General features: G+C 34.4%; 2 protein-coding genes across 5 annotated transcripts in view; both read right to left on the minus strand.

Annotated features, from left to right (window-relative positions):
* Nucleotides 1-12,921, minus strand: part of LOC136031409 (zinc finger Ran-binding domain-containing protein 2-like) — a 40,684-nt gene extending 27,763 nt beyond the window's left edge. Inside the window, exons 1-2 of one of the 3 annotated variants that reach the window (XM_065710958.1) lie at nucleotides 12,882-12,921; nucleotides 10,124-10,166 (exon numbers count right to left, since the gene is read on the minus strand). The gene's annotated coding sequence lies outside the window, so the exon portion shown is untranslated. Of the gene's footprint in view, nucleotides 1-10,123; nucleotides 10,241-12,881 lie in introns of those variants that run through there. The other 2 variants (XM_065710959.1, XM_065710957.1) reach the window with 2 other exon arrangements.
* Nucleotides 12,922-16,388: 3,467 nt separating this feature from the next.
* The window catches only part of LOC136031410 (disintegrin and metalloproteinase domain-containing protein 10-like), a 198,595-nt gene continuing 190,998 nt past the window's right edge, over nucleotides 16,389-23,985 (minus strand). The window contains exons 15-17 of one of the 2 annotated variants that reach the window (XM_065710961.1): nucleotides 21,272-21,406; nucleotides 19,657-19,672; nucleotides 17,322-17,590 (exon numbers count right to left, since the gene is read on the minus strand). In XM_065710961.1, coding sequence (XP_065567033.1) covers nucleotides 17,538-17,590; nucleotides 19,657-19,672; nucleotides 21,272-21,406 — 204 coding nt within the window. In that variant the 3' untranslated portion in view covers nucleotides 17,322-17,537. Of the gene's footprint in view, nucleotides 17,591-19,656; nucleotides 19,673-21,271; nucleotides 21,407-23,985 lie in introns of both variants that reach the window. The other variant, XM_065710960.1, reaches the window with a different exon arrangement.

Below are 23,985 nucleotides of genomic sequence, written 5' to 3' on the forward strand. Positions count from 1 at the left end.
GTTTTCATGTTTCCCTTCTTTTCTGTATTAAATAAAAAAAACAAGTTTTTTTAAATGAAAGTAAGGAGCAACATGAAAACTTAAAACGAACAGAAATTACTCCGTATATGAAAGGGGCTTTTCCTCCTCAACGCTTCGCTCTTTACGCTAAAGTTCAACTCTTTCTCTTAAATCTATTTTTAAAACAGTAAGAAACTTTATCGTAAAGAGCGGGACGTTGAGGAGGAAAAGCCCCTTTCATATACAGAGTAATTTCTGTCGTTTTAAGTTTTAATGCTGCTCCTTACTTTCATTTAAAAAAAACTTGTTTTTTTTTATTTAACTTCTGGGCGTTTTTGAATTAATGCATGTTTTGATCTTGGCTCTCCGCACATAAATAATTAAAACGAAATTTGCATATTCATTAACTGCAATTAATCCGAAGATTTTGAGAAAAAAGGAGCGAGGGAGGAGGCCTAGTTGCCCTCCAAGTTTTTGATTACTTAAAAAAGCAACTAGAACTTTTAATTTTTTACAAACTTTTTCATTGGTAAAAAATAAACGTAACTTACGAATTAACTTACGTAACGACCTTCTATATTCGTTTTATTGCGTATATGAGGGGGTTCAACCCTCGTCGATACCTCGCTCTTTACACTAAAGCTTAGATTTTGTCCCAATTCCTTAAGAATGACCTCTGAATCACAAAGGCCGTAGAATAAATAGTTGAAATTACTAAAAATACGTTAGCGTAAAGAGTGAGGTATAACGAGGAGGTAAACCCCTCATATGCGTAATAATTTTTACGTTTTAAGTTTTAATGCTCTCCTTACTTTCAGTAGAAAAAACTTTCCATATTTATTTGTCCATTGCTTTTTCAAATAATGCTAGAAAATCCTGCGCCCCCTTCATTGAAATTATCTTCCCCCATGAGAAGTTTCTCCATGGAAACATCCTCCCACGTAACCTCTCCCCCTTAACTCTCCTCCCTAAACCAAAAACATCCCCCTGCAAACGCCTGTACATATCCCAGTAACCATTACTATATGTAAATACAGGTCAAAGTTTATAACTTGCAGCCCCTCCCACTGGGACTGCGGGGGAGTAAGTCGTCCCTAAAGACATAGTTATTAGGTTTTTCGACTATGGTGAATAAAATGGCTATCTCAGAATTTTGATCCGGTGACTTTTGGGAAAAAATTAGCGTGGGAAGGTGCCTAGGTGCCTTCCAATTTTTCGGTCACTTAAAAAGGGCACTAGAACTTTTAATTTCCGTTAGAATGGGCCCTTTCGCGACATTCTAGGACCACTTAGTCGATAGGATCACCCCTGGAAAAAAGAAAAAAAACAAAACAAATAACCACGCATCCGTGATTTGTCCTCTGGCAAAAAATGCGAAATTCCACATTTTTGTAGATAGGAGCTTGAAACTTCTACAATAAGGTTCTCTGATACGCTGAATCTGATGGTGTGATTTTCGTTAAGATTTTATGAATTTTAGGGGGGTTTCCCCCTATTTTTAAAATGAGGCAAATTTTCTCAGGCTCGTAACTTTAGATGGGTATAACTGGTCTTGAAGAAACTTATATATTTAAAATCAGCATTAAAATGCGATTCTTTTGATGTAACTATTGGTATCAAAATTCCATTTTTTTGAGTTTCGGTTACTATTGAGCCGGGTTGCTCCTTACTACAGTTCGTTAACATGAACTGTTTGATAGTTCTAGTTTTGTGAAAAAAGTTCTTGTTCTGCTCTTTTTTTCTTTCTGCAGCTAACAAGTTGGATGTTGGGCCTCCAAGTTTAGTGATCTAAATGACTGCATTGCTGCTGTTTAATTTGAATCTGTCACAGCAGCCTCCTTGCTCATCTCATACTTCAAATAACCTGAGGTACTGCTTTCTCTTTATTAGCCTTTTTTTCAAAATATATTCTTTTCAGATTGATTTTGGTAAGTTTCATTTTTATAACGATTTGATCATAAGTGTTAAATAAGATAACATTGGACTGGCTCCATGATTTTGAGAAAAATCAACTTGACCTAAATGAACAAGAGCTAAGAGCTCATATGGCACTTGTGACAAGGCAAGAAGAACTAAGAGCCAAGAAATCATATGGTATGAGCTCTAGCAATATTATATGAATCAATAGATTGATTTAAAAGGAAAATAAGAGGCTTAATGCCGGTCAGGATTTAAAATAAGAGCTCTGAGTCACAATGTCCTTCTAATTTTCAAAATTCATTAAGATCTGATCACCCACTCGTATGTTATAAATACCAAATTTTTTCTAATTTTTCCTCTCCCTTTAGCCCCCCAGATGGTTGAATCTGGTAAAACGACTTTATCAAGTCAATTTGTGCAGCTCCCTGACACGCCTACCAATTTTCATCGTCCTAGCACGTCCGGAAGCACCAAACTCGCCAAATCACTGAATCCCTGCCCCCAACTCCCCCAAAGAGAGCGAATCCAGTACGGTTCCGTCAATCACGTATCAAGGACATTTGCTTATTCTATCCGCCAAGCTTCATCCCGATTCCTCCACTCCAAGTGTTTTCCAAGATTTCCCCCTCCAACTCCCCCAAATGTCAAAACATCTGATCGGGATTTGAAATAAGAGCTCTGAGACATGAATTCCTTCGAAATATCAAATTCATCAAGATCTGATCACCTATTCGTAAGATAAAAATCCCCCAATTTTCACGTTTTCCAAGAATTCCAGTTTCCCCCTCCAACTCTCCCGAATGTCACAGGATCTGGTCGGAAGTTAAAATTAGAGCTTTAAAGCACAAGATCCTTCTAAACATCAAATTTCATTCAGATCTAGTCACCCTTTCGTAAGTTACAAATACCTCATTTTTCCAAATTACCCCCCCCCCCCAACTCCACCAAAGAGAGCAGATCCAGTCCAGTTATGTCAGTCATGTATCTTAGACAGGTTTTTAATCTTCCCATCCAGTTTCATCATGATCTTTCTGCTTTAAGTATTTTCTAAGATTTCTGTCCCCCCCCCAACGACACTGGATCCGGTTGAGATTTAAAATAAGAGATCTGAGTTACGAGGTCCTTCTAAATATGAAATTTCATGAACATCCAATCACTCCTTTGTAAGTTAAAATACATCATTTTTTCTAATTTTTCATAATTACCCCCCCCCCCCCCAATAGAGCGGACCCGTTCCAATTATGTAAATCATGTATCTAAGACTTCTGCTTATTTTTCCCACCAAGTTTCATCCCAATCCCTCCAATATAAGCGTTTTCCATGATTTTAGGTTCCCCCATCCCAAACTCCTCCCAATGTCACCAGATCCGGTCGGGATTTAAAATAACAGCTCTGAGACACGATATCCTTCCAAACATCAAATTTCATTAAGATCTGATCAACTGTTTGTAAGTTGAAAATACTTCATTTTTTCTATTTCTTCCAAATTAACAGGCCCCCCACTCCCCCCAGACTATTCTAATCCATATCTAATCCATCACAATCATCCTGAATCATGTTTTGGAATTGTTACAGAGAACTTAGTAGTTTTGATTATCTCTCCACTTTCCTTTCTAGCAATTGCATTGAAATTTTAGGATTATGTGAGACATTGCTTAGTGATAGTAACAGTTCTTTAGTTGGTATTTCTGGATATACAGTAGTTACTAGAAATAGGGCTACCTGTTTGAAAGGTGGACTTACTCTGTTTATTAATCAAGATCTGCATGATTGTGAAATCACTGTTTTCAGTGATTATATCAAGAGATGGAGTTTGAATTCTTGATTGTTGAAACTATGTCTGATAAAGAGAAGCTACTGCTATACCTGTTTTATTGGCCTCAAGGATCAAGCACCTCAAGTTTTATTAATAAGTTGAATGATATTATGCAACAACTGAATTTTAGGAACCAGAAAATAGGATTTTTGGGAGATTTTAACATAGATTTAGGACTGGTGAATTTGGAGTCCGAAGCCTCAACATCTTAGCATGTGGATTTACTGAATACTTGTTTTTCTGTGGATTTAGTCCCAACAGTGAGAATACCAACACACATTGGTGAACAGTCTGCTTCAGTTATAGATAACATGTTTACGAATTTTAGTCTGCATTCGAGTTACATTATCTTAACTGATGTTTTGGATCACTTTATCTAATTTGGTGAATTTTTGATTAACTGTGGGAAATCAAATACGAATACAAAAGCAAGTAGGACTATTGATGATAAATCAACAAAAAATTTGAGAGCCACATTAGCTTGTACTGATTGGAACTCAGTTAATGAAGAAATGGACTCAGGTGCAATGGTGGCTCTATTTGTTGAAAAACTCTCATCTGCTCTTGACTCTTCTCTCTGGTAGGTGTGCAACACCAAAAAAGCCTTGGATCACACAAGGCTCACTTACCACCATTGAGCACAAAAATATGCTGTTCAGGCAATATATTGATAATCCTAATGAATTTGGTACTGAATTCAAAAGCTATAAAAACCCTTTGACATCCCTGCTTAGGACAGCTAAACAGGCATATTACCTTAACAGTTTCAAGAAGCAGAGGGATCTCCAAAGAAGGCATGGACTCTTAATAAATGAATGTCCAAATAAGCAAAAAACAACACATTTCCTGAGACAATGATGAAGCCAGATGAAACACTTTCAACATTGCAATAAGAAATAGCCAACCTGCTCAACAAATTTTTTGTAGGTTTTGGGGAAGCAACTATAGAGGAAGCTTATGACCAGTCAACTATCTGCAGAGATAATTACAAAAAATACCTACCTTCTATTGGCTTTTGATTCTATTAATTTCTTACTAATTGACCTGGGAGTTATTGTTGATGATAGACTCAAGTTCCACAGCCATGCACAAGGTCATGTTGCTAAAGCAAATCAAGCCCTAGAGCTCATAAAATGAGTGTTTACCACCAGGAAGCCATGTGTGGTCATGAAGCTGTACAAAGCTATTGTACATCCCCACCTGGAATTTGGAATGACCCTAGAGTCTCCCCGTTATAAAATGAATGTTAGAGCACTTGAGAGTGTCCAAAGGTGAGCAACAAGGCTCATACCAGATTTGCAAGACAAGTTATATGAGGACCACCTTGTATCCCTCAAACTCCCTGCCCTACGTCTATTGAAGGAAGAGAGGGGACACGATTGCAAATGGCAAACTGCTAGAAAATGACCTCCTCATCCCTTGCAAGGACAACAAGAGGTCACACAAAGAAGATGCAAGTCCCCCATTGCTGTCAGGATGAGTGCTGGCAATTTTTCTCTGTATACACTGTCTCTTACTGGAACAGCTTCTCCAAAGCCACCATCCAGTCCTAAACCATGAATGCATTTAAGAGAGGAGTTAATCAAGACTGGGCCAATGCAGAGTGTAGAGTAACCTGGGATGCCAGACCAGTCATGTCACACCTCCAGCAAGATGTTCCATGGGAGGTTCATCACCACCTTATCTTTCTGGACATGCAATTTAAGGTAATTTCTTTTGTTCAGAATAGGTATAGTTTAAGATGTTAAGCTAAATTGCCTTGCTCTAGAATTCATACTGAATAATCCAGATTTTCTTGAAAAAATTCAATCATAAAGTTTTGGAACAATTATGAAAGTTGTCAATTCATATTCTTCTATTTTGCTTTCCAAAAATTATTTAAAACTATATCTAAAAGATTCTTATTAATTAATATGAAGTCTTGGTTGCTGGTGCTTATTTATATTATGATAACTATTTGACTTGTAATGTGGGCTGTGAGTTGAATGTGGTGTCTTATTTTCTTTTTTATGGTGTGTCTTTTTATTGTTTATTATTATTGATTTTTCATTACTTTCCTAATATTACTTATTTTTTTCTCCAAAGGGTGCCAGTTTTGAGTATAACTCACTTTGTAGGCACCCTCTTCAAACATTTTTCTTTTCTATTGTATAATGTACTATAGAGAATTAAATTAGCTTGAAAATTAAAAGAACTTGAACAGCTTTTCTTTGAGCAAATATTATTTTTATACATAAAAATGGTATTTCAGACAAAATCTCGCAACAAATTTGAAAACTGCCAAGTAGTATTGCTACATTGCTACCCCACTTTTTGCACAGAGGACAAAGTATATAAATCATAGACAGACTTAATCAATGATATATTCAATTCTAATTCAAGCTTGAAAAACAGAATAACTGCATTTAAATATGCTAGGGTGTAAAGGTAAGTTTTGTTTAAAATTTAATGTTCAAAAAAGTTTATCTGGATTGTAGGGTAAGTCACCCAGTAGTTAGATAGCTAATCACCATTTCAACAGTTAAATCTTTGTTTTGTCACCTATAAGTTGGGTTGTTTTCCTGTTGGATCTGTTTACAATTTTCTGGATAAAATATGATTAGCGTCAATATTTTAGCTATAAACAATGGCAGGTGATTAAGAAATGAAGTCATTCTAACCTACAAGCTAATGAAGGCCAACACTCTCTCATCATTATTTCCTGTTGATGGCTCAGATTCAAGAATTCCATGTCATCAGCTGAAACTTATAAAGCATTTAATCTAAGACAAGTGTTGCAAAGCAGAATAATTATAATAAATAGGCTAGGATGCAAGGCAGTGAATATTTTATGAGCTTGGCTGTAAGGGCAGCATCTGTCTCAATTTAAATGTTGAAAACAATTTCTTCTAACAATGTGGTCAGCCAATCCCAACTAGCCTTTTCCTAACAATCAGCCAATCCCAAATGCCATACCTATATAAATCATGTATAAGATTAGGTCATCAACACTCTCTCAGCATTATTTCCTGTTGCTGGTTCAGATTCAAGAATCAGATGCCATCAATTGAAACTTATAAAGCAGTCTACCATAACCTGGACCCACACACAATAATATTTCTAAAGGATTGTCACTCATTAGAATAAACTCTCAGAATATACAGTTGCAGCTGACTCTGTTGACATTTTCAAACAAAGGATGGATGCTGAGGGGTCCTCTAGAAAGTGAAAACTCCACTGGGATTACTGATCATCCAGCATCACCTGATCACTAAACAAAACTGTAAACACCTTCTGATTATCAACTCTCAAGCTTTACAAGGAAAAAGTTTAGATTGCTCCAAGCTCTAATTTAAGGTAATGTTACTTAAAGATATTAAATGTATCAATAGACAATAGTGGAGTCTTATCTTGAACATACAATTAAAGCTTGAGCCTAATTTTGAAAAATGCTGTCTAATCCTGGACACAGGATCTTAAAGTTAGAAAAAAAGTATCAAACTCAAAGACAGACTTAAAATTGAGCTAATTTAATCTAAGACAAGTGCTGCAAAGCAGAACAAGTATAATAAATAGTCTAGGATGCAAGACAGTGAATATTCTGTGGGCTTGGCTGTAAGGGCAGCATTTGTCTGGATTTAATGTTGAAAACAATTTTTTCTAACATTCAGGCCAGCCAATCCCAACTAGCCTTGTCCTACCTATCAGCCAATTCTAAATGTCTATGCTTATAAAAATCATGTCTAAGATTAGAACCCTGTTACTCATGTTCAAGAAAGATACATTTTAGTCTAAGCACTAGAGTTCTTACCAAAGTCAGCCAATCCTAAAAAGCCTAGTCCCTACCCATTGGATAATCTAAACTGTCTAAAACTGCTTATTTCATAACCAAGATTAGGAGCCTACTTTCTATGTTTATAGAAAAACATTTTGATCAAAATACTTGTCTGGGATTAAGCACTGTTCAAGTATTTGAGATACTACCAAAGATTATTATAAAAAAAAAGATATACCATTTGATTCCCTATTCAGCAACAATTCCTTCTGTATTGTGACAATTGTGCTCTAGTGAGAAGAAAACTTTGGTAATTCTTATGTATTTTTTGTAAATATTGAACAGTTCATATTATTGACTGACCAATAAAATGAACATACCACTAGATACCACAATTTATGCTCTTTCTGAATATAATAATTGCTTTCATTACAAATTCAGTTTTAAGCCCTTTTTGGACCCTTGAAAAGGATGATTTCAATCTATGTTTCTTTTTTTGGTATGAAAAGGGTTAAATTTTTAATCTTTGGTTCCAAACTTACTATTTCATTATAAAATCTATTTTGTTAAAATTAAATAATCTATAAGCATTGATTTCTCACAATTAAGTTGAATAAAAACTTCAAAAAAATTTCTCAATTTTTCCATCTGTCATGTTTCTTCTGTCAGCTTTGCTGTTTTTCAACATATAGGTGAAACAGCATTTTTAAGTGGCCAAAAAGAATATGAAGAGAACATGGCAGATTTGTTTTGATTTTTTTTTTATTCAACTTTTTTATCAACTTAATCAATGTTTTTGAATTATACAGCTTTCATGAAATGGATTTATAATGAAATAGTAAGTTTGAAACAAATGTTATTACCCATTTTCATATAAAAAAATAGATAAAGAATGAAATTATTATTTTCAAGGATCCTAAAGAGGCTTAAAACTGAATTTGCAAAAAAAAAAACAATTATTATACTCAGAAAGAGCATAAAAATAACATCTAGTGGTATGTTCACTTTATTTGTATGTCAATAATATTAACTGCTCAATATTTACTGTAGCCTATTTTTAATCAAATTGGCATTTTTTTTTTATTTTTTATTATGAAACAACTGTTGATGAGAACTGTAGGCTAGCTGAATACATTTTGGTCATTAACAGCCTATTCTCTTTGAAAGCCATACCAGGTGAAATTCTAGTTTAACCATTTTTTTCTACCTTGAAAAGGGGTTAGGCTAGGTTTGGAAAATGAAACTTTCAGGGATGGGTATCCTACCTTTACTCTTTATCCCTCTAGAGGGCAGTGACCTTTGATGACCTTTAGAAACCTTTGGGTGATGTGAAACCTTGAAAAACAGGTCTTCTGCTTAAATGATGTACAAGAAAATTGTTTTCAGCTTCCCAACTTTGCTCTATCCCAAATTATAAGGTTTCAAAGATCTGCAAATGTAGGCTAGGCCTATTTGCTAAATTTATAATAAAAAAAAAAATTGTTGATATTCCTTAAAATTCAACTCAATGACAGTAATTGCATTTCCAAACTAAAACCAAAGAAAAAGAAAATGATAACTGAAAATTAAGGTAAAAAGTTTTGTCAAAATTTCAATAGGCATAGACCTGTCAAATAGGCAAATTTCTTAGACTTTTAAACCAGATGAGGGTTAACATGGAAGCTTGGCAATACCTTTCCAGAGTATGCTTTTGGCTCTGGATTCATTTGTGAGTTCCATTTTTCTAACCTAACCCCTTTCAAAGATAGCAAAAAGTAACTAGAAAAAAAAAATTTATAACCAAACCATTGGTAAAATTCAACTTTAGCAACTTATGGCTGTCTTGAAAAGGGATTAGGTTGGGAAAATGAAACTTTGGGATGGGTCTACAGGCTAAAGAATATCCCAGGAAGGTATTTAAAGTGCCCACCTCTACTCCTTCTCTCTCTAGAGGGCCCTGAAATTTGCCTACACAACAGGTCTATCTATACCTATTGAAATTTTGACAAAACAACATTTTACCTTTATTTTCAGTTACCAGTTGCTTTTTCTCTCCCTTTAGTTCTGAAAATGCAACTCCTGTTATTTGAGTAGAATTCTGAGCCATATCAATGTTTTATTTCAAAATTTAGGAAATGTAGTTGCATATCTTTAAAACCTTATAACTTGGGATTGAGCAAAGTTGTGAAGCTGAAAACAATTTTGTTGTACTTTAGTCAAGCAGAAAATCTATTTTTCAAGGTTTCACTTTTATAACACACATATTTTTAAAGGTCATACAACATCAGGACTCTCTAGAGGGGTAGGGAGTGGAGGTGGTTACTTCAAAATACCTTCCTTTGACATAGGCTACTTTAGCCTTTAGACCCATCCCTGAAAGTTTCATTTTCCTAACAAAACCCCTTTCCAAGATAGCCAAAAGTTGCTAAAGCAGAATTTTTCTGCATTATGAGCTATTTATAAACAAAATTGATTTACAAGTCAAATATTCTTGCTCTCTTATTATAGCATTTAGCTCAGAAGAGACCATGCACAAGAAATTAGCCTAACCTTGTGCCATACCCTCTTTCCCCCAACATCACTAGTATAGGCTTATTCTATGATTCCGGGATAAAATATGCTGCTTGGGCAAATTAAAAATGCAAGTAATTTACTCTAAAGGGTATTCCTTTCAGTTCATCACCAAAATTATGTTTTCTTGGGGTGTGTTCCAGCTGACGGTTTTTCAGTAACTGCAGTAACTGCGCGGTAACTGCCCATTTCTAACTGCGGTAGAGCCAGTGGGAACGGCACAGTAAGCTGACTAGCAGTAGCGTCATTTTCGAATTAAATGCACGTGTTTAAATTTAAGGGACAGTTTAATGCTGATTAGTATAATTTTTTTATTCCTTCTGTTTCATAGCATTTAGAGAGGTTCTAAGCCAACCATGGGCATTTGGCTGTCACAAATAATTTTGCTCAAATGAGCTGGTGAAAAATAAATAGATCATATACTTTTTCTCTTTTTTTATTATTTGAAGACTAGAATATCAAATAACTAAGCATTCAAATAGCTTGATTGTATCTTAAGCATATACAATCCCTGATGGAGTTTTGTTGATACCTGTCTTAAATTGATTTGTCTAAATAAAATGGGCCTATAGCATTTACAGGATAGTAGTGGGACAACTATAGCAAGTTTTTTTTCAATATTCTACTTTTTTAAAAATAATTATTATTCTCTGGTCAAATTTGTGTTCCTTGCTAAGTGGTAGGCACTCTGGACTGGAATGCTTTGTCCAAGGGGTACAGGTTTAATTCCTGGCATTGTCAGTTTATTTTGTTTTGGATAGGGGTTGGTGATATGACTAACCTCAGCTAGAATTGGCCTAACTTTAAATGAGTATTGATGGAAATCTAGGGACAGTAAGAAGGAAGGGCATGCAAGAGCATAGGCTGACTGGTCCCTAGCTTCCTATTGCACTACCTGGCTAAAGGACCACCAGGTCCTTTACTGGCCTACTGACTTAGCCATAGAAACTTTCTTTCAAACCCATTAAATATAAGTAAAAATGAAGAATACCAGCATGATGGTCCTTCTATTTCCCTGAAATGTGGATGTATGGACAAGAGTGTGGGTCATGAGAGATAGCTTGTGAATGTAATTGGGGTGAATGTTCTGCAAGATTTAAAAAATTTATGACTGTTGCTCAGGTTGGCAACTGAACACAGAAGTATAATTTTGTTATTTGTTTTTCTTTGTGACTATGATGCTTATTTAATGTCCAGTATTTTAAAGTTAATCTTCTTTAATTTGTCTTTAATTGCCATGGCCCTAGGGCTTAAATACAATAAAACCTACTTATATCCATTGATTTTCTTTAAATAGATAGTAGTTCTATGTTTCCTAGCTTCAGTAAATTTAAATGTAATTGTGAGACCAGGGATTACAAAGTAGGTGAAAACTTGCAAATGAGCCTCTGGTATCAATAAAAATTTGTAAGAAATGGATATCAATTTAAAGATTAAAAAAATTGTTAGAAAACAAAGAAGACAAATGAATAAACAAAAGTAACCCCTTTAAAACCATTTAATGAATTGTCACAAATATAGGTCACCCTTAAGATTGAAATGAACAAAGCTTCAATTATGAATCCATTTTCCTTTAAACAGACTGAAGGGGCAAACCTCCAAGCTTTGACAAATTCAATCTCACTTTTGGGCATTCTCACCTTTCCTTTTCAAAGGAAACTTTCTTTGGATGTTTCCCACCCAACTAAAAACAACACAGACAGAATCAGGTACAAGTGACCTTCTACTTAGCCTACATACACAAGGGAAAAGCATGCATCTCTATACTATAATTTACCTCCAACCTGCCTAATGTGCAAATATATAGCCAAAATTATGTAGTTCCAATGTATTCTGTCACCTGTTACCTTTTCCCCCATTCTTGCTTTGTTTACAGTTGCTTCAATTAACAGGGAGTTAAAGGTTGAGGGATAGATTGGCAGAATCAATGGGAAACATGTAACTTCAGCTATAAATATTTTTGGAGGTCATCAAAGGTCAATGCCCTCTAGAGCAAGAATGAGTAGAGATGTGTACTTTGAAATACCTTCCCAGGACATACTTTAGCCTGTAGACCAACCCCTGAAAGTTTCATTTTCATAACCTAACCCATTTCAGTGATAGCAAGAAGTCAATCAACTAGAATTTTACTGGATAAAATTACCATCCTTTGGAATAGACTCTGAATAGTCTACCCTAGCCTACTTCTTCAACAGGATTAAAGACAGTCTCAGAATAATGATTTGGCAGCCCATAAATCCTCAACTTATCTGTAATACTTCACCTAGGCCTGTTTACAGAGCCTAAAAGGAGTTAATGCTTAAAATGCTACCATGTGGCAATTTAATGGAGCCTCTATGTTACCTGGAAGAAGTCAATCCTTAGAATGATTCCAAATGGCAATTTAAGGTAATAATTATGCCTGGATATGCCAGAAAACATGGAAATCTTTAAATTAAATAATAAGTTTTTCATTGATTTAACCTACTTGCTAATAGATAGCCTACTACTCAGGGTGTCCTTTAATGTTGATCCCAAAATATGGTGATTTACTAACCTGGCTCAGATCCCTCTTTCTTTTGCAAAATCACTGTCCCACCATCTTCCAAGCAAATAACTTCATATTCCATTACTTCATTCTTGTCCATATTTATTTTTTGTTGAATGAGATTTTTGTTGAAGGAGGTGAATTATGTACTTACTGCGCTAACCATTCTTTTGAGCACGGTAAGAAAATCACTTACTGCGGTTACTGCCGGCAGTAACTATTCTCGTTCCCAGTGGTTTGGGCAGTAACCATTTTCCCGCTAGGAACGGAAATAGTAACCATTCGGTTACTACAGTAAGTCCCTGGAACACACCCTTGGCTGATCGCTCTTTCATATATACTGCTTCTTCTTTAAGAGTAGAGAAAACGAACCAGTGTTGCAGATGCAATCGTATACCGAAAACGTTTGAAATGCGTCTACAACCCGTGACAAGGGCTGTAGCCACAATTTTGTTCGGTAAGAAGGAGGGGTACAAAAAAACTTAGAAAACGTATGAAAAGCTATTCTATGCATTTTGATACGTTTCAGGAGTCGGAGACAAAATTTATAGGAATCCAACCCCCTACTCTCCCCTGGATACAGCTTTGCCTATGACTACGTTTAGAGCCCGTTTAGAGCGCGTTGCTTCGCGAAAGGTTACTTTGAATAGGTAATTAATTCTAGTAAATTGTGTACATTTTGATTCAACATAAACAGGCAATTATTTGATGTATCAATCGCCATAAAAATGTCTTTCTTTAGAGTTTCAGTTGCTATTGGGCTGACTGGCTCCATGCAATTGAACTACTATCATAAACCTTTTGATTTTTGATATATAAAAACCTAAATATTACCGATAATTAGATGGACTGTTTCAAAACTATGTAATTTAACACTCTGGACTTCTGTTTTAAACGCAAAACTATTAATTACTGTCATATCAATGTACAATTAGGACTACCGAGAAACAAATACAATAAAATTCTAAAAACAACTCTACAAAATCCTAAATCACTCACCTACATAATCCTAGGAGTCATTCAATTATTTTGCTTACAACCCCCTCCCCCTCCTAATGTGCAAATTAAAGCCGAAATAAAATCTTTCTCATACATTTTGCCATGCATCACTCATGTTTCAATTTAACCCCGATAATTTAAATCAGCATTGACAAAATAAAGAAAATGAAAAAAGCCTGGAAAATATAGAAATTGAGCTATATACTATTTCCTCCTCCCCCAATATGTGGATGGATTTAAAGTCATAAAAACGTAGGAGGGGCCAAAAGCAAAATTTTCAGTATCTACAGGGGGATGATTTGCCACTTTTCAATATTTTCAATGAAAATACAAAAAGACTTTTTTTCAATTAAAACACCCCCCCCCCGCTTTAAAAAAAGCTTATTTCGAAGAATAACATTGTAAAGGATCTAGCAGGGACATTCCGCTCCCCATATTTATCTTATTGATGCCTGCATACATTAGAAACAAAACTTGACTCATTTGACCATAGACTAAATATTAGCGTTAGAGAGGGAGAAGGAGGAGCTAATGAAAAATTAAAGTGAATATGATCAAGTGAATCCAATAAAAGACAAACTTGGAGAAAAATATTTTTTGAATTTAATGCAGTAATAATCTTGTTAATGTAGAAATTGCATCCGAGAGCATACAACAAACCTACTGTCACCCAAGTAACAATTCACTACACCATCTTATGATATTTTATTTCAAAAAGCTTCTAATAATGTTTGTCTATGTTTTGTAATATAAACTATACTATCTACTATGTTTCACAAATCTTTAAAATTATATATATTCCTAACTTTAGTAAAGTCCTTCTTCGTAGTTGATGTATGACTGAATAAAAACCAAGTTCTGCAAGATCTTTTTGTTTTCTCTGTATAGCAAATGAAGATTTGCGAATGAAAATATTGTTCAAGTCTGATGAAAAAGATGCAAAAAACATGTTTGCTCATAACTAAATATGCAATTTTTTAAAATAGCAAAATATTGATATTTTGAAATATATTCTTTGTAGGACTGTAGCATTAACAGTTTCTTTTTAGTTGAAATGCTGGATTGGACAGAATGCCAAAAGTATCCTTTTCAGACCCAAAATTGTCACCCAAGGTGAAAAATTGTGGATTGGACAGAATGCCAAAAGTATCCTTTTCAGACCCAAAATTGTCACCCAAGGTGAAAAATTGTCGTAAAAGCACCAGAATGTCCCTTTGTTGGCAGCCCTGGAACTTCTGTTCCAAAACCTGTGACTTTTACAATTTCACGACAGAAACCTGAGAGCCTATGACTATACGAAAAACCTGTGAAATTTCACAGGAAACTTGTAATGGTGGTAACACTGATACAGCAGCTCATACTGACGCTAGACTTGAAAAATGTCGCCGAAGTCATATTGACCAAGAAGTGCTCCATATTTGTCTTTTTAGGTACCTTGCAATGCAAGAAGGAAAAAAAAAACAAAAAAAAAAAAAAAACAGAACTCTGCCTACACAATTAAATTCAACTACCCTACTTAGCCTGAAATTTTTTTTTTTCAAATTAATCTAGGCATACTTTGTGCAAAATAGATACTTTCAGAGAACTTTCCGCTTTAATCCTTAAATATTACAGACAAATTATATAAATTAAGAATAAACTCGAAAAACCTCTATTTTTAATGAAATTGCCAAACAATATGCTGCTATTGGTGCTATGAGCTCTTAATCTCTAGGCTCATTTCAACAAGGATGGGAGTTTAACTCATGTTCACCTCTCATCCTTGTGAAAACGTCTACGCTTCATCTTCTCTTGTCTCAAAGCAGAGTAGAACTAGAGCTCTTTTTTGAACTTCAACAAGGAAGGAATGATAGAAGGATGGAATCGAAAACACGCTTCCTTTCAAGAATTCCAACACGAAAACTCAGATTCAGTTGGATGCGGGATTTTTAACAATCTTTTATCCCCGTGAATATGACCCCTCAGTCTTTCCGTGTTAAATTACCGAAGATCCAACTCTTAGGGCCTTTTTTTGTGCTAATCAAGGCCAAGGCATAAAGGCATACAGGATGGAATATAGCTCCAGTCAAATGTCCAGATAATGACAATTAAACAAGGATCATCTAATGCTTAGATTTTGTAAATTAAAAGGAACAATTTCCCTTTGATTAGTCCGAAGAGACGTTTCTGGAAATGCGGGTCAAATATAATGTAATTTTAAGTACAAGTGATATTTGAAACAAGCTCCTTCAAGAATTCCACAAATCAACTTTTGCAAGTACAAAGGAATTTACTTTGGGAGGAAATAAATTATAGGTAGGGTAAAATTAAAAAAATTATAAACATGAACACTTGAAAAAAAGCTTGAGATTTTGAGTGAAAAACGGTTCACCCCTCCCTCTACAAAAGCACCTATAAAGATTTAATCAAGCCATTTGTTACCAGTGAAATCGGGAGAGTGGGTATGATAATTTGAAATGGACTTACTTTGTTTGTAACATAGCTGCCAAGCATAAGTATTGTTAATATTTACTTACAAAAAAAACAAAACAAAAAAAACCTATAGCCCTATTGTGATTGTGAAGCATATTCATATTTTGCAACGGAGTGATTAAAAAAGGTTTCGATCCAGAAAGGATGAATCTTAGCCTTATTATTAATTTTGATAGATAAACAGGGTTGCAGACCAAATTTCTCCTCTGAAAATTAGTTTTTTTTTTCAAAATATATATTGTAGCCTAATCGTTGTGATAAAAACCAAAACTTTTTTTTTAGCAAAGCTAAGATTTGAATACGCTTATTAATACATTATCTATATCACATACACGAAAAAGAATAATTAAAATTCAAAATATCGGAAGATTTCTAGAATTTAGCAAAATTTATTGAGAAATAAACGACTCCAATATAAAAAAAAGAAAAAAAAAGAAAAAAGTGTAAAGCAAAAACAAGTACTTGATCAAATTCAGACTTAGTTCCCAGAAACAGGTGGCTCCGTGGTACTCAATGGATTTTCTTGAACTCGAATTTCTGGAACATGACCTGGCTCAGAAACTTGACGAATAAATTTTTTTTGTTTTGAATTTTCCTCTAAGCTAGCTTGCCTTTTGGGACGACTATTTTTTGATATGTTAGGAACAGCTTTAACCGGATACTGATATGCAGTTTCTGGAGGAGATACTATTTTTGTATCCTCACCATAGCCGTTATTAGAATACACAATAACCTGTTTTGGTTTCTTCTTTTTCTTCTGTTTTTCAGAAGGTTTTTGATTTACTTTTAGCACCAATTTCATACGACCTAGTCCAATAACTTTTTTATCCCGTCTTCTTGTTTGATGTTTGATCATAGCGAATAGATTTTGCAGGCTTGTAGAGCGTAAATGCTTCCTCGGTGACCTAGGATTGTGCTTGCTACTAATCGCTGTCTCAGTTTTTGATTTAGGAAGTCTACCCACTTTACTTTGTTCGGGATGGGTTTGAGGCTTCTGTTTCTCTTCACATTTAGTATGCTTTAAAGAGCTTAACTCCAACTTTGTTTCAGCATCATTCGACTTGGACTCCTGCACGAGACTCATCATATTTTTGGTATGAGAAAAGCTTCGGGTGAAAACTTGTCGCTCCACATTCTTGTGGTTTTCTGACTGGGATCTGCTGAGCTTCTTGGGATTCTCTGTATTTGATTTCAGCTGTATATCACTGGCAACAGTGGTCTTGTTTTTTGAATCACACAGACTATCTAAACTACCTTGCTTCTTCAAAGTCTGAACTGGAACTGTTTCATTTTCAAGCCAAACTGTCACTTTATCTTTCAGATGCGTTTTAGCAGTTTCACTTTTCCGTTTACTAGTTTTGACTTTTTTCTTATGTTTATTTTTTGCTCTTCCAATCTTAGACCTTTGGGCAGTAGGATATATCACAATGCCATTCTCTACTCTTGTTTGAATTGCTCCTCGATTCGGACCATTTCTGTACCTTCTGTGATGTGATGTTTTAGACTGATGCTTGATTGGTGGATTTTTCCCGAAGATCTTCACGACGACGATCTAAAAAATGGAGTTTTTTCAACATTTCCAAAGAAAAATTTTATGCTCAAAAAGGAAGAAATAAAACCAGTAAGTTTGTGGATTTTTTTTTTTACTAAAGACAATAACTTATTAAAAAAAAAAAAAAAAAAAAAAATCCGAAAATCTGGTACCCTGGGCTTTTATTGCAACTCTAAAAAAGACACTTATTTACATCATGGTTTCTGGGTATCTACATTACAAGATGGATAATCAAGTACTTGAGAGAAAAATAAAAATAAAAATTCAGAATCCCTACACCTCCAGGCAACAAGATCTCAACCCCTCACTTAAGGCGGAATTTCAGCCTCATCCATAATAGATGGTGGTACCTGAGATTACAGTTCCGGAAGACCATGACAAACAGAGAAAGCCAATGAAAGCAGCTACCTGAAGGTTTTCGCTTTTTATTTACTTAATTAATTGTTGTCCCCATGTTGCGTAAGCATTTCTTCAGTTTGTATGTTTCTAGTTAATTTAGCTATAGACAAAGTAACTGGAAAATATTTTACATCATTTTAAATAAGATAGTTCATCTTACAAAACAATAGCTAAATTTTTTTTAATTTGAATGAGTCTAGGTCCCATCAATCATGGACATTAATAATTCTGGTATCAGCCGGGTGGACCACGTCCACCTTTCTGCTAAGTTTCAGGGAGAATTACAGATTTAAGGGTCCTGTCCCGATGTCCCAAAAGGTTTTCATGATACTTTCCTACTGAAAGTTTCAGACGATAAACAACCATATTCAGAAAAATGTTTCTCAATTCAGCATTTTCTGTTGATTTTTCTGAAACAAGTCATTTTCATCATAAATTATAAGTTGTGCTGTTAACCATTGACTTCATGTGGTCGTTCTTCTAATTAAATGTTCAAATGATTCTAACTAAGAAGAACAAATAGTAATTTTTTGTTGTAATGGTATATGATACGAATACACATTTTTTATTTTTGCAACAAGGCTAGTGCACAGTAAGGGGCTTTTTTGTTTGGTTCCCCACTAAAATATTGGGATTTCTACACAGATTAATATAACATAAAATATTTTGCTTTGACAAAAGTATTTTTACCTTTTAATTACCTTCCAAACGTATTAATGCTAAGTTAGTTCGATTCAAATATCAATTTAATCCATTTTTTTTTTCAGTTTCCGCTTATGTCCAAATGGATCTCTAGCCTTTTCGAAGGTTTGACTCTCCAGCCTTGGGCGGCGTTTGTGGCAAACATTTATCGACACATAATATCTTTTTTGACTGTCTCAAAAAGACTCAGTATTCCTCACTGTCTTCCTCGGTTAAGAAAATTCCTTTCATATCCATTAAAAAGTGTTCTAAAAGTTAAACCAAGCTTTTTAGAAGCTTTAAACCTTTTTATAGAAGTTGAACAAAACTTTCAACTTAAGCAATCTATTTAGTTTTCAGCAAAGCACAAATGACACTAAAGCCTTTTTGCGAGGTTTAATGGGTGGTAATACTACCCTTATTTGTCACAATTTCTGTTCATCTTGAACCCCATTACTCCATTAATAGTTATCTTTGTCGTTTAAGGCTTGACATCTCGCAAAAGCTGATTTTTGATATTACTAAAGTTTCAATTCGCTCTTTAATTTTCATAGAAAAAGTTTTTTTTTCAAGTTCAGAAGACAAAGAACCACCAATGAAAGCAATATTACATGGAGCAAAGGGGTTAAAAAAATCAAAAGAACCTAAAAGACGCATCTTGCAGCCTCTGCCAAGCTCAAGGTTTTGAGGTGAGGTTATAACCCTTGTGTGTCTAACTAAGTATATCTCCAGCAGTAACTAAATCTATCCATACAAGTGAATATTTAAAAGGAGTCTTAGCTCTTCGTATTATGCTTTTCAACGAAGGCATTTACTACACCGAATGAAATAGGACTTATTAAATGGGGTATCGCTTCTTACAGCAGTAAGAACAATTCCTTGGACCTATTAAGATGGGGAACATCAGAAAATATAGCAAATAGACAAAAGTGGACACAGATCTCGTTTCAGGTGATAGTTATAAAATATACGCAGTAAATACTTACAATTCACATGCACAGCCTAACATGCAGCAGGAAGAAAAGATTAAACAATTAGACATGCCATAATACGAAAAGAAAGAAACATTTAAAAATAACTCAAAGTTGCAACAAAAGTAGCAGCGCAATAGGCCTTTCTTGAAAAGTGTTAGAAGTAAGCTAGGTTCACACACAGAGAGCTGCTGCGGTGAGTAATATTTGTCAGCTGCATCATGAGCAAATTTAATTGCCGTTACGTTCCCATAGGATTTTTTTAAGTTATAAAATTTTTACTACTAAAATATTTAAATTGAAAAGAGCATTGAGAAAAGAGACCGGATTGATGATTTAATTTCACCCTTTTTGAAAAGTTGACACAAGAAAGAAATCAAACTATTGCGCATAGTTGAGAGTTCGTTAGATTAGTTTAACTACTTTTTTACTGTTTTTTGTTTTTTTTTCTTTTTAACATTCAAAACAAATCTATTATATATTCACTCGTAAAAATGGTGTCATAAACAACTTCTTGTGTTTTCGGAAATCCTTCAAAAATATTTGACTTGGTACTTGATAAAAGTTAAATTTTTTCTACTCCAGGTTGTTGCTAGACATAGCAACTAAAATCAACAAAATCGACCGCTAAATATCTATATTTAAAAAAAGCGAAAAATAGTTTGGCAAAATAACAAAAAAATGAATTCTTTAACATATGCATAAAAATACAAATTAAGGAAAGCAAGAATTTTAAGTTAAAAACCATGCGCTTCCTCATTAGCATGCAAGAGTAATATACAACCTTACAACAAACAGAAGGCGTTTATCGATTAATTTCGTTTGTATTTTCTAATTTAGAGATGTCTTGGAATTCATCGATGGTACGCATAAGTAGGCAAGCCATACTTCACTTCATAATGCTCTAAAACTACGACCAAATTAAAACGTATCTTAAGATATTATGGTAGACTACTTCATTAAAATACTCTTGACCCAATGTTACATTTACCTGAATCACGCTTTTTAGGCTTAGGAGAGCAGTCAAAAAATCAATCAAAGTTATTTTTCAATAAAAAAGCCACACCACCCTAAGGATTATCCGGACTTACTTGACTTAAGACGGATAAGAAGGTACTATAAAATTGTCAATTGACAAAAAAAAATATCTTTAGAAACTATTTTTTTTTTAAGAAGCTACAAAAATTCTCAAAAAATACTTTTCCTTTCATACACGTTTTTCTTGGCTTTTATTGGTTAAAACGTAAAAAAAGGTAAAAAATACAGAATTGAACTTTGAGGTCCTTACCGGCGGGGCTGATCTTTGCTTCATGGCCCTTTAGTCAGGAAGCTCAATGGGGGATTGGGGGTTAGCCATCCTGTGCTTTCGCACCTTCCTGTTTACCTTCCCCAGATTCCTCCAGGTACTCATTTAGAGCTCGGTCGAATCTGACTGAGTTTACAGAATCAAGCTACTAACCCCATTCCAAACCATATAACCAGCGATACCAGAACTCGAACCCTGTCGTCATGAATAAATAATTTCAATTCTAGCGTGCCTGCTCAAGCCATTTACTATTTTCGAATTATCATAAAATAAGGCATGTTTAAAAACAATTGATATAGTCTCTTATTTGATGTCAACACTTACCAGGGCTGCGACCAAAGTAACAGCAACAAACATGACAACGTACCAATGGGTTTCGACCCAAACTTTGAGAGTTGCCAAACTTTCGTCAGATAAAATAAGACGACGGAGCGTAGCGAGTGGGCCAGACGGATCAACCTGCAAAAAGTGAATTCATTTCAGTAATCTGACAGGCTTATCACTCAAGTGTCAACTTGAGTGACCTGATCGTATGATCATCATATCAACTGATCATATGGGTTATGAAGTAAAGTAAAAAAGATGAAAATTGGCTGCCAAGCGTCGCCTTTCAATAATAAATTATTATATAATAATCAATACATTACAATAGCCCTGGTTTAGTTTGCCTACGTATGAACTGACCAGGTAAAAATGGACAAAACTGGTGAGCAGTCGTGTTTTACAATCCTTTAATTTGGTTCTATACAAGATAGTTAGTTGCAAATATTTGCAACTAAATTTTGCAATCCAAGCTAATGTTTGATACCACTGTTGCCAGATCCCAGCTTTCAAAATAAAGGCCCTCAAGCTCATAAGTAAGGTTCTTAAACTCATAAGTAGGAAAACATCTTAAAGTTATACATTCCTTGTGAAACAATCATTATTCAAACAAAATTCTTACTCCTTTCCATCCAGCTTAGCTCTATTGTATGCACTTTTCTAGGAACTTTCAAATTAATCCAAATTGTGAAATTTCTGATAAAGATATTAGAAACGATCTTTCTTTGGTTTGGCCTATAATAAGACTGAAAAAAATCGGAATATGGATTACAATCCAGTTCAAATCAATGGCATTCTGTTTTTAAAACCAGGAATCCTAAGAACATGGACTCACAAAATGAATGGATGTTTTATTTTTCTCTTTTGCCAAAGGAACTACATTTCTTCTATACTGGAACTAACTGGATAAAATTTGGATGAAACTGAAAACCCCCTATAAGAATGCATTAAATAGAGCTACGCTGAAAGGCAATGAACTAAAATGTTGTTATTTTAGTAGTTAGTTTTCAAGGCGGGTTCAACTTAGATGTTCAACCAAACTACTCCAGGGTGTTTTGTTATATACTAGGGGTAGGAATGATTGTTACACTCCAACCATAGTGTCTGCCAGGTCCACGTTTTCTTTTATTATAAAGGGTATAAATTTATAGAATAATTTGGATAATGATATGAAGAACATTGCAAATTTTAGTGAATTTCAGGGAAAATTGAAAGAAAAATTACTAAGCAAGTATGAATGTTAGTTTTGTTTGTTTTGGAGGAGATTTTATTTAAATTAAGTTGTAATTCTTTGTTGACTGGTGAGCGTGACCCAACATGATGGAAATGGTATGTACTTGCTGCCCCTGTAGTATTATTATATTTTTTTTTTCTTTCTTTTCTTTTCTCTCTCTTTTTCTTTCTTTTTTATTATAGTCAATTTAAAAGATGCTATTTGTATGAGTTTTTTTTTCTGATTCACCCCCCACGTCAACCGGTTGGTTTTGGGTGAATCATATTGATTTTTGAATGTAAATTGTTGTTAAAGTTAAATAAATATAGCAAAAATATAGCACTGTATGGTAAAGTCATTGTAATTGGCAAAATAAACTTATATGATAACGCTGACAAGTAATTCTCTAGGTGTTCAATGGCCTATTTAATTACGTACAATGTTCGTTTACTTGTTTTAATACCTGTTATTACAGTCTAAAACGGTTAAGCGCCACTAAACGATGAGTAGTCTTGGAGAATATTTCTCCAGAGGTCTTTACATAAATCGACTCCACAGTAAGATTTATGTTAATTTCGGAATTTTGGTACACAGTCACTGCTCTAAATATTTGAAGACTATCGTTTAACCCTTAACGCATTTTCAACGTAATCCCTTAAATTAGGTATCTTTTTCCCAGACCACACCACCTTTCTATGACAAGTAAATAAACGTTCAAATGGGGATGGGTCCATTTATTTAGACAGTGAAAACAGGTACACAACTGTAGATATTTCGATCATATATACAGCGATCAAAATATCTAGACTTTTGTACCCCTTTTCATTGTATAGATAAGTGGCCTTATCCCCATTTGAACGTTTATCGGTTCGTTTATTAAGAAGTTTTATATTAAGAAGTTAAAGGAGATTGATTCTACGTTGCCTTTGTTCCTTTTTGGTGTAGCCTTTTCTTCCTTTTAAAATCCATTCGTAAAACTTGCTGGGAGATAATATAAAATCCATTTTTCAAAAACAAATTCTAGATTTATTTTTCAACATATATACCTTAAAGAAAAATTAATCTAAAACTGAAGTCTAGCCAACTTTCATGTTTATGCAGCGCCATCGTCGCTTTAGCCCACTTGAAACAACTAGAAAAAGGATATTCTTTTTTTTTAATTAATCTGGTTTATTGCTTTGCAAATATTCACGTTTGTGTTAAATTAGAACTAAGATTAGCCATAAATAAAACTAAGACGGAGTTTGACCCGCGAAGAAACTATTCTGCCCACTCACAAAACATTTACTCACGTCAAATGTTTATTTATAAACATTTTCTTATACTACGAATACTATTTATCAAAAGGCCCCACAATGGAAAAACACACTAACCTTTTATTTTGTTGTGTTTTTATCTCTATATCCCTTTTCCACGCATCTTTTGTCAATATTCAAAATAGTCGACGGGTTATTACCCAATTGATTCTTAGCTGTATTTATCCCAAGTATCTTGGATTAATCTA

The sequence above is a fragment of the Artemia franciscana genome, chromosome 9 (assembly GCF_032884065.1).
Source record: "Artemia franciscana chromosome 9, ASM3288406v1, whole genome shotgun sequence".
In the NCBI taxonomy this organism is placed as follows: domain Eukaryota; kingdom Metazoa; phylum Arthropoda; class Branchiopoda; order Anostraca; family Artemiidae; genus Artemia; species Artemia franciscana.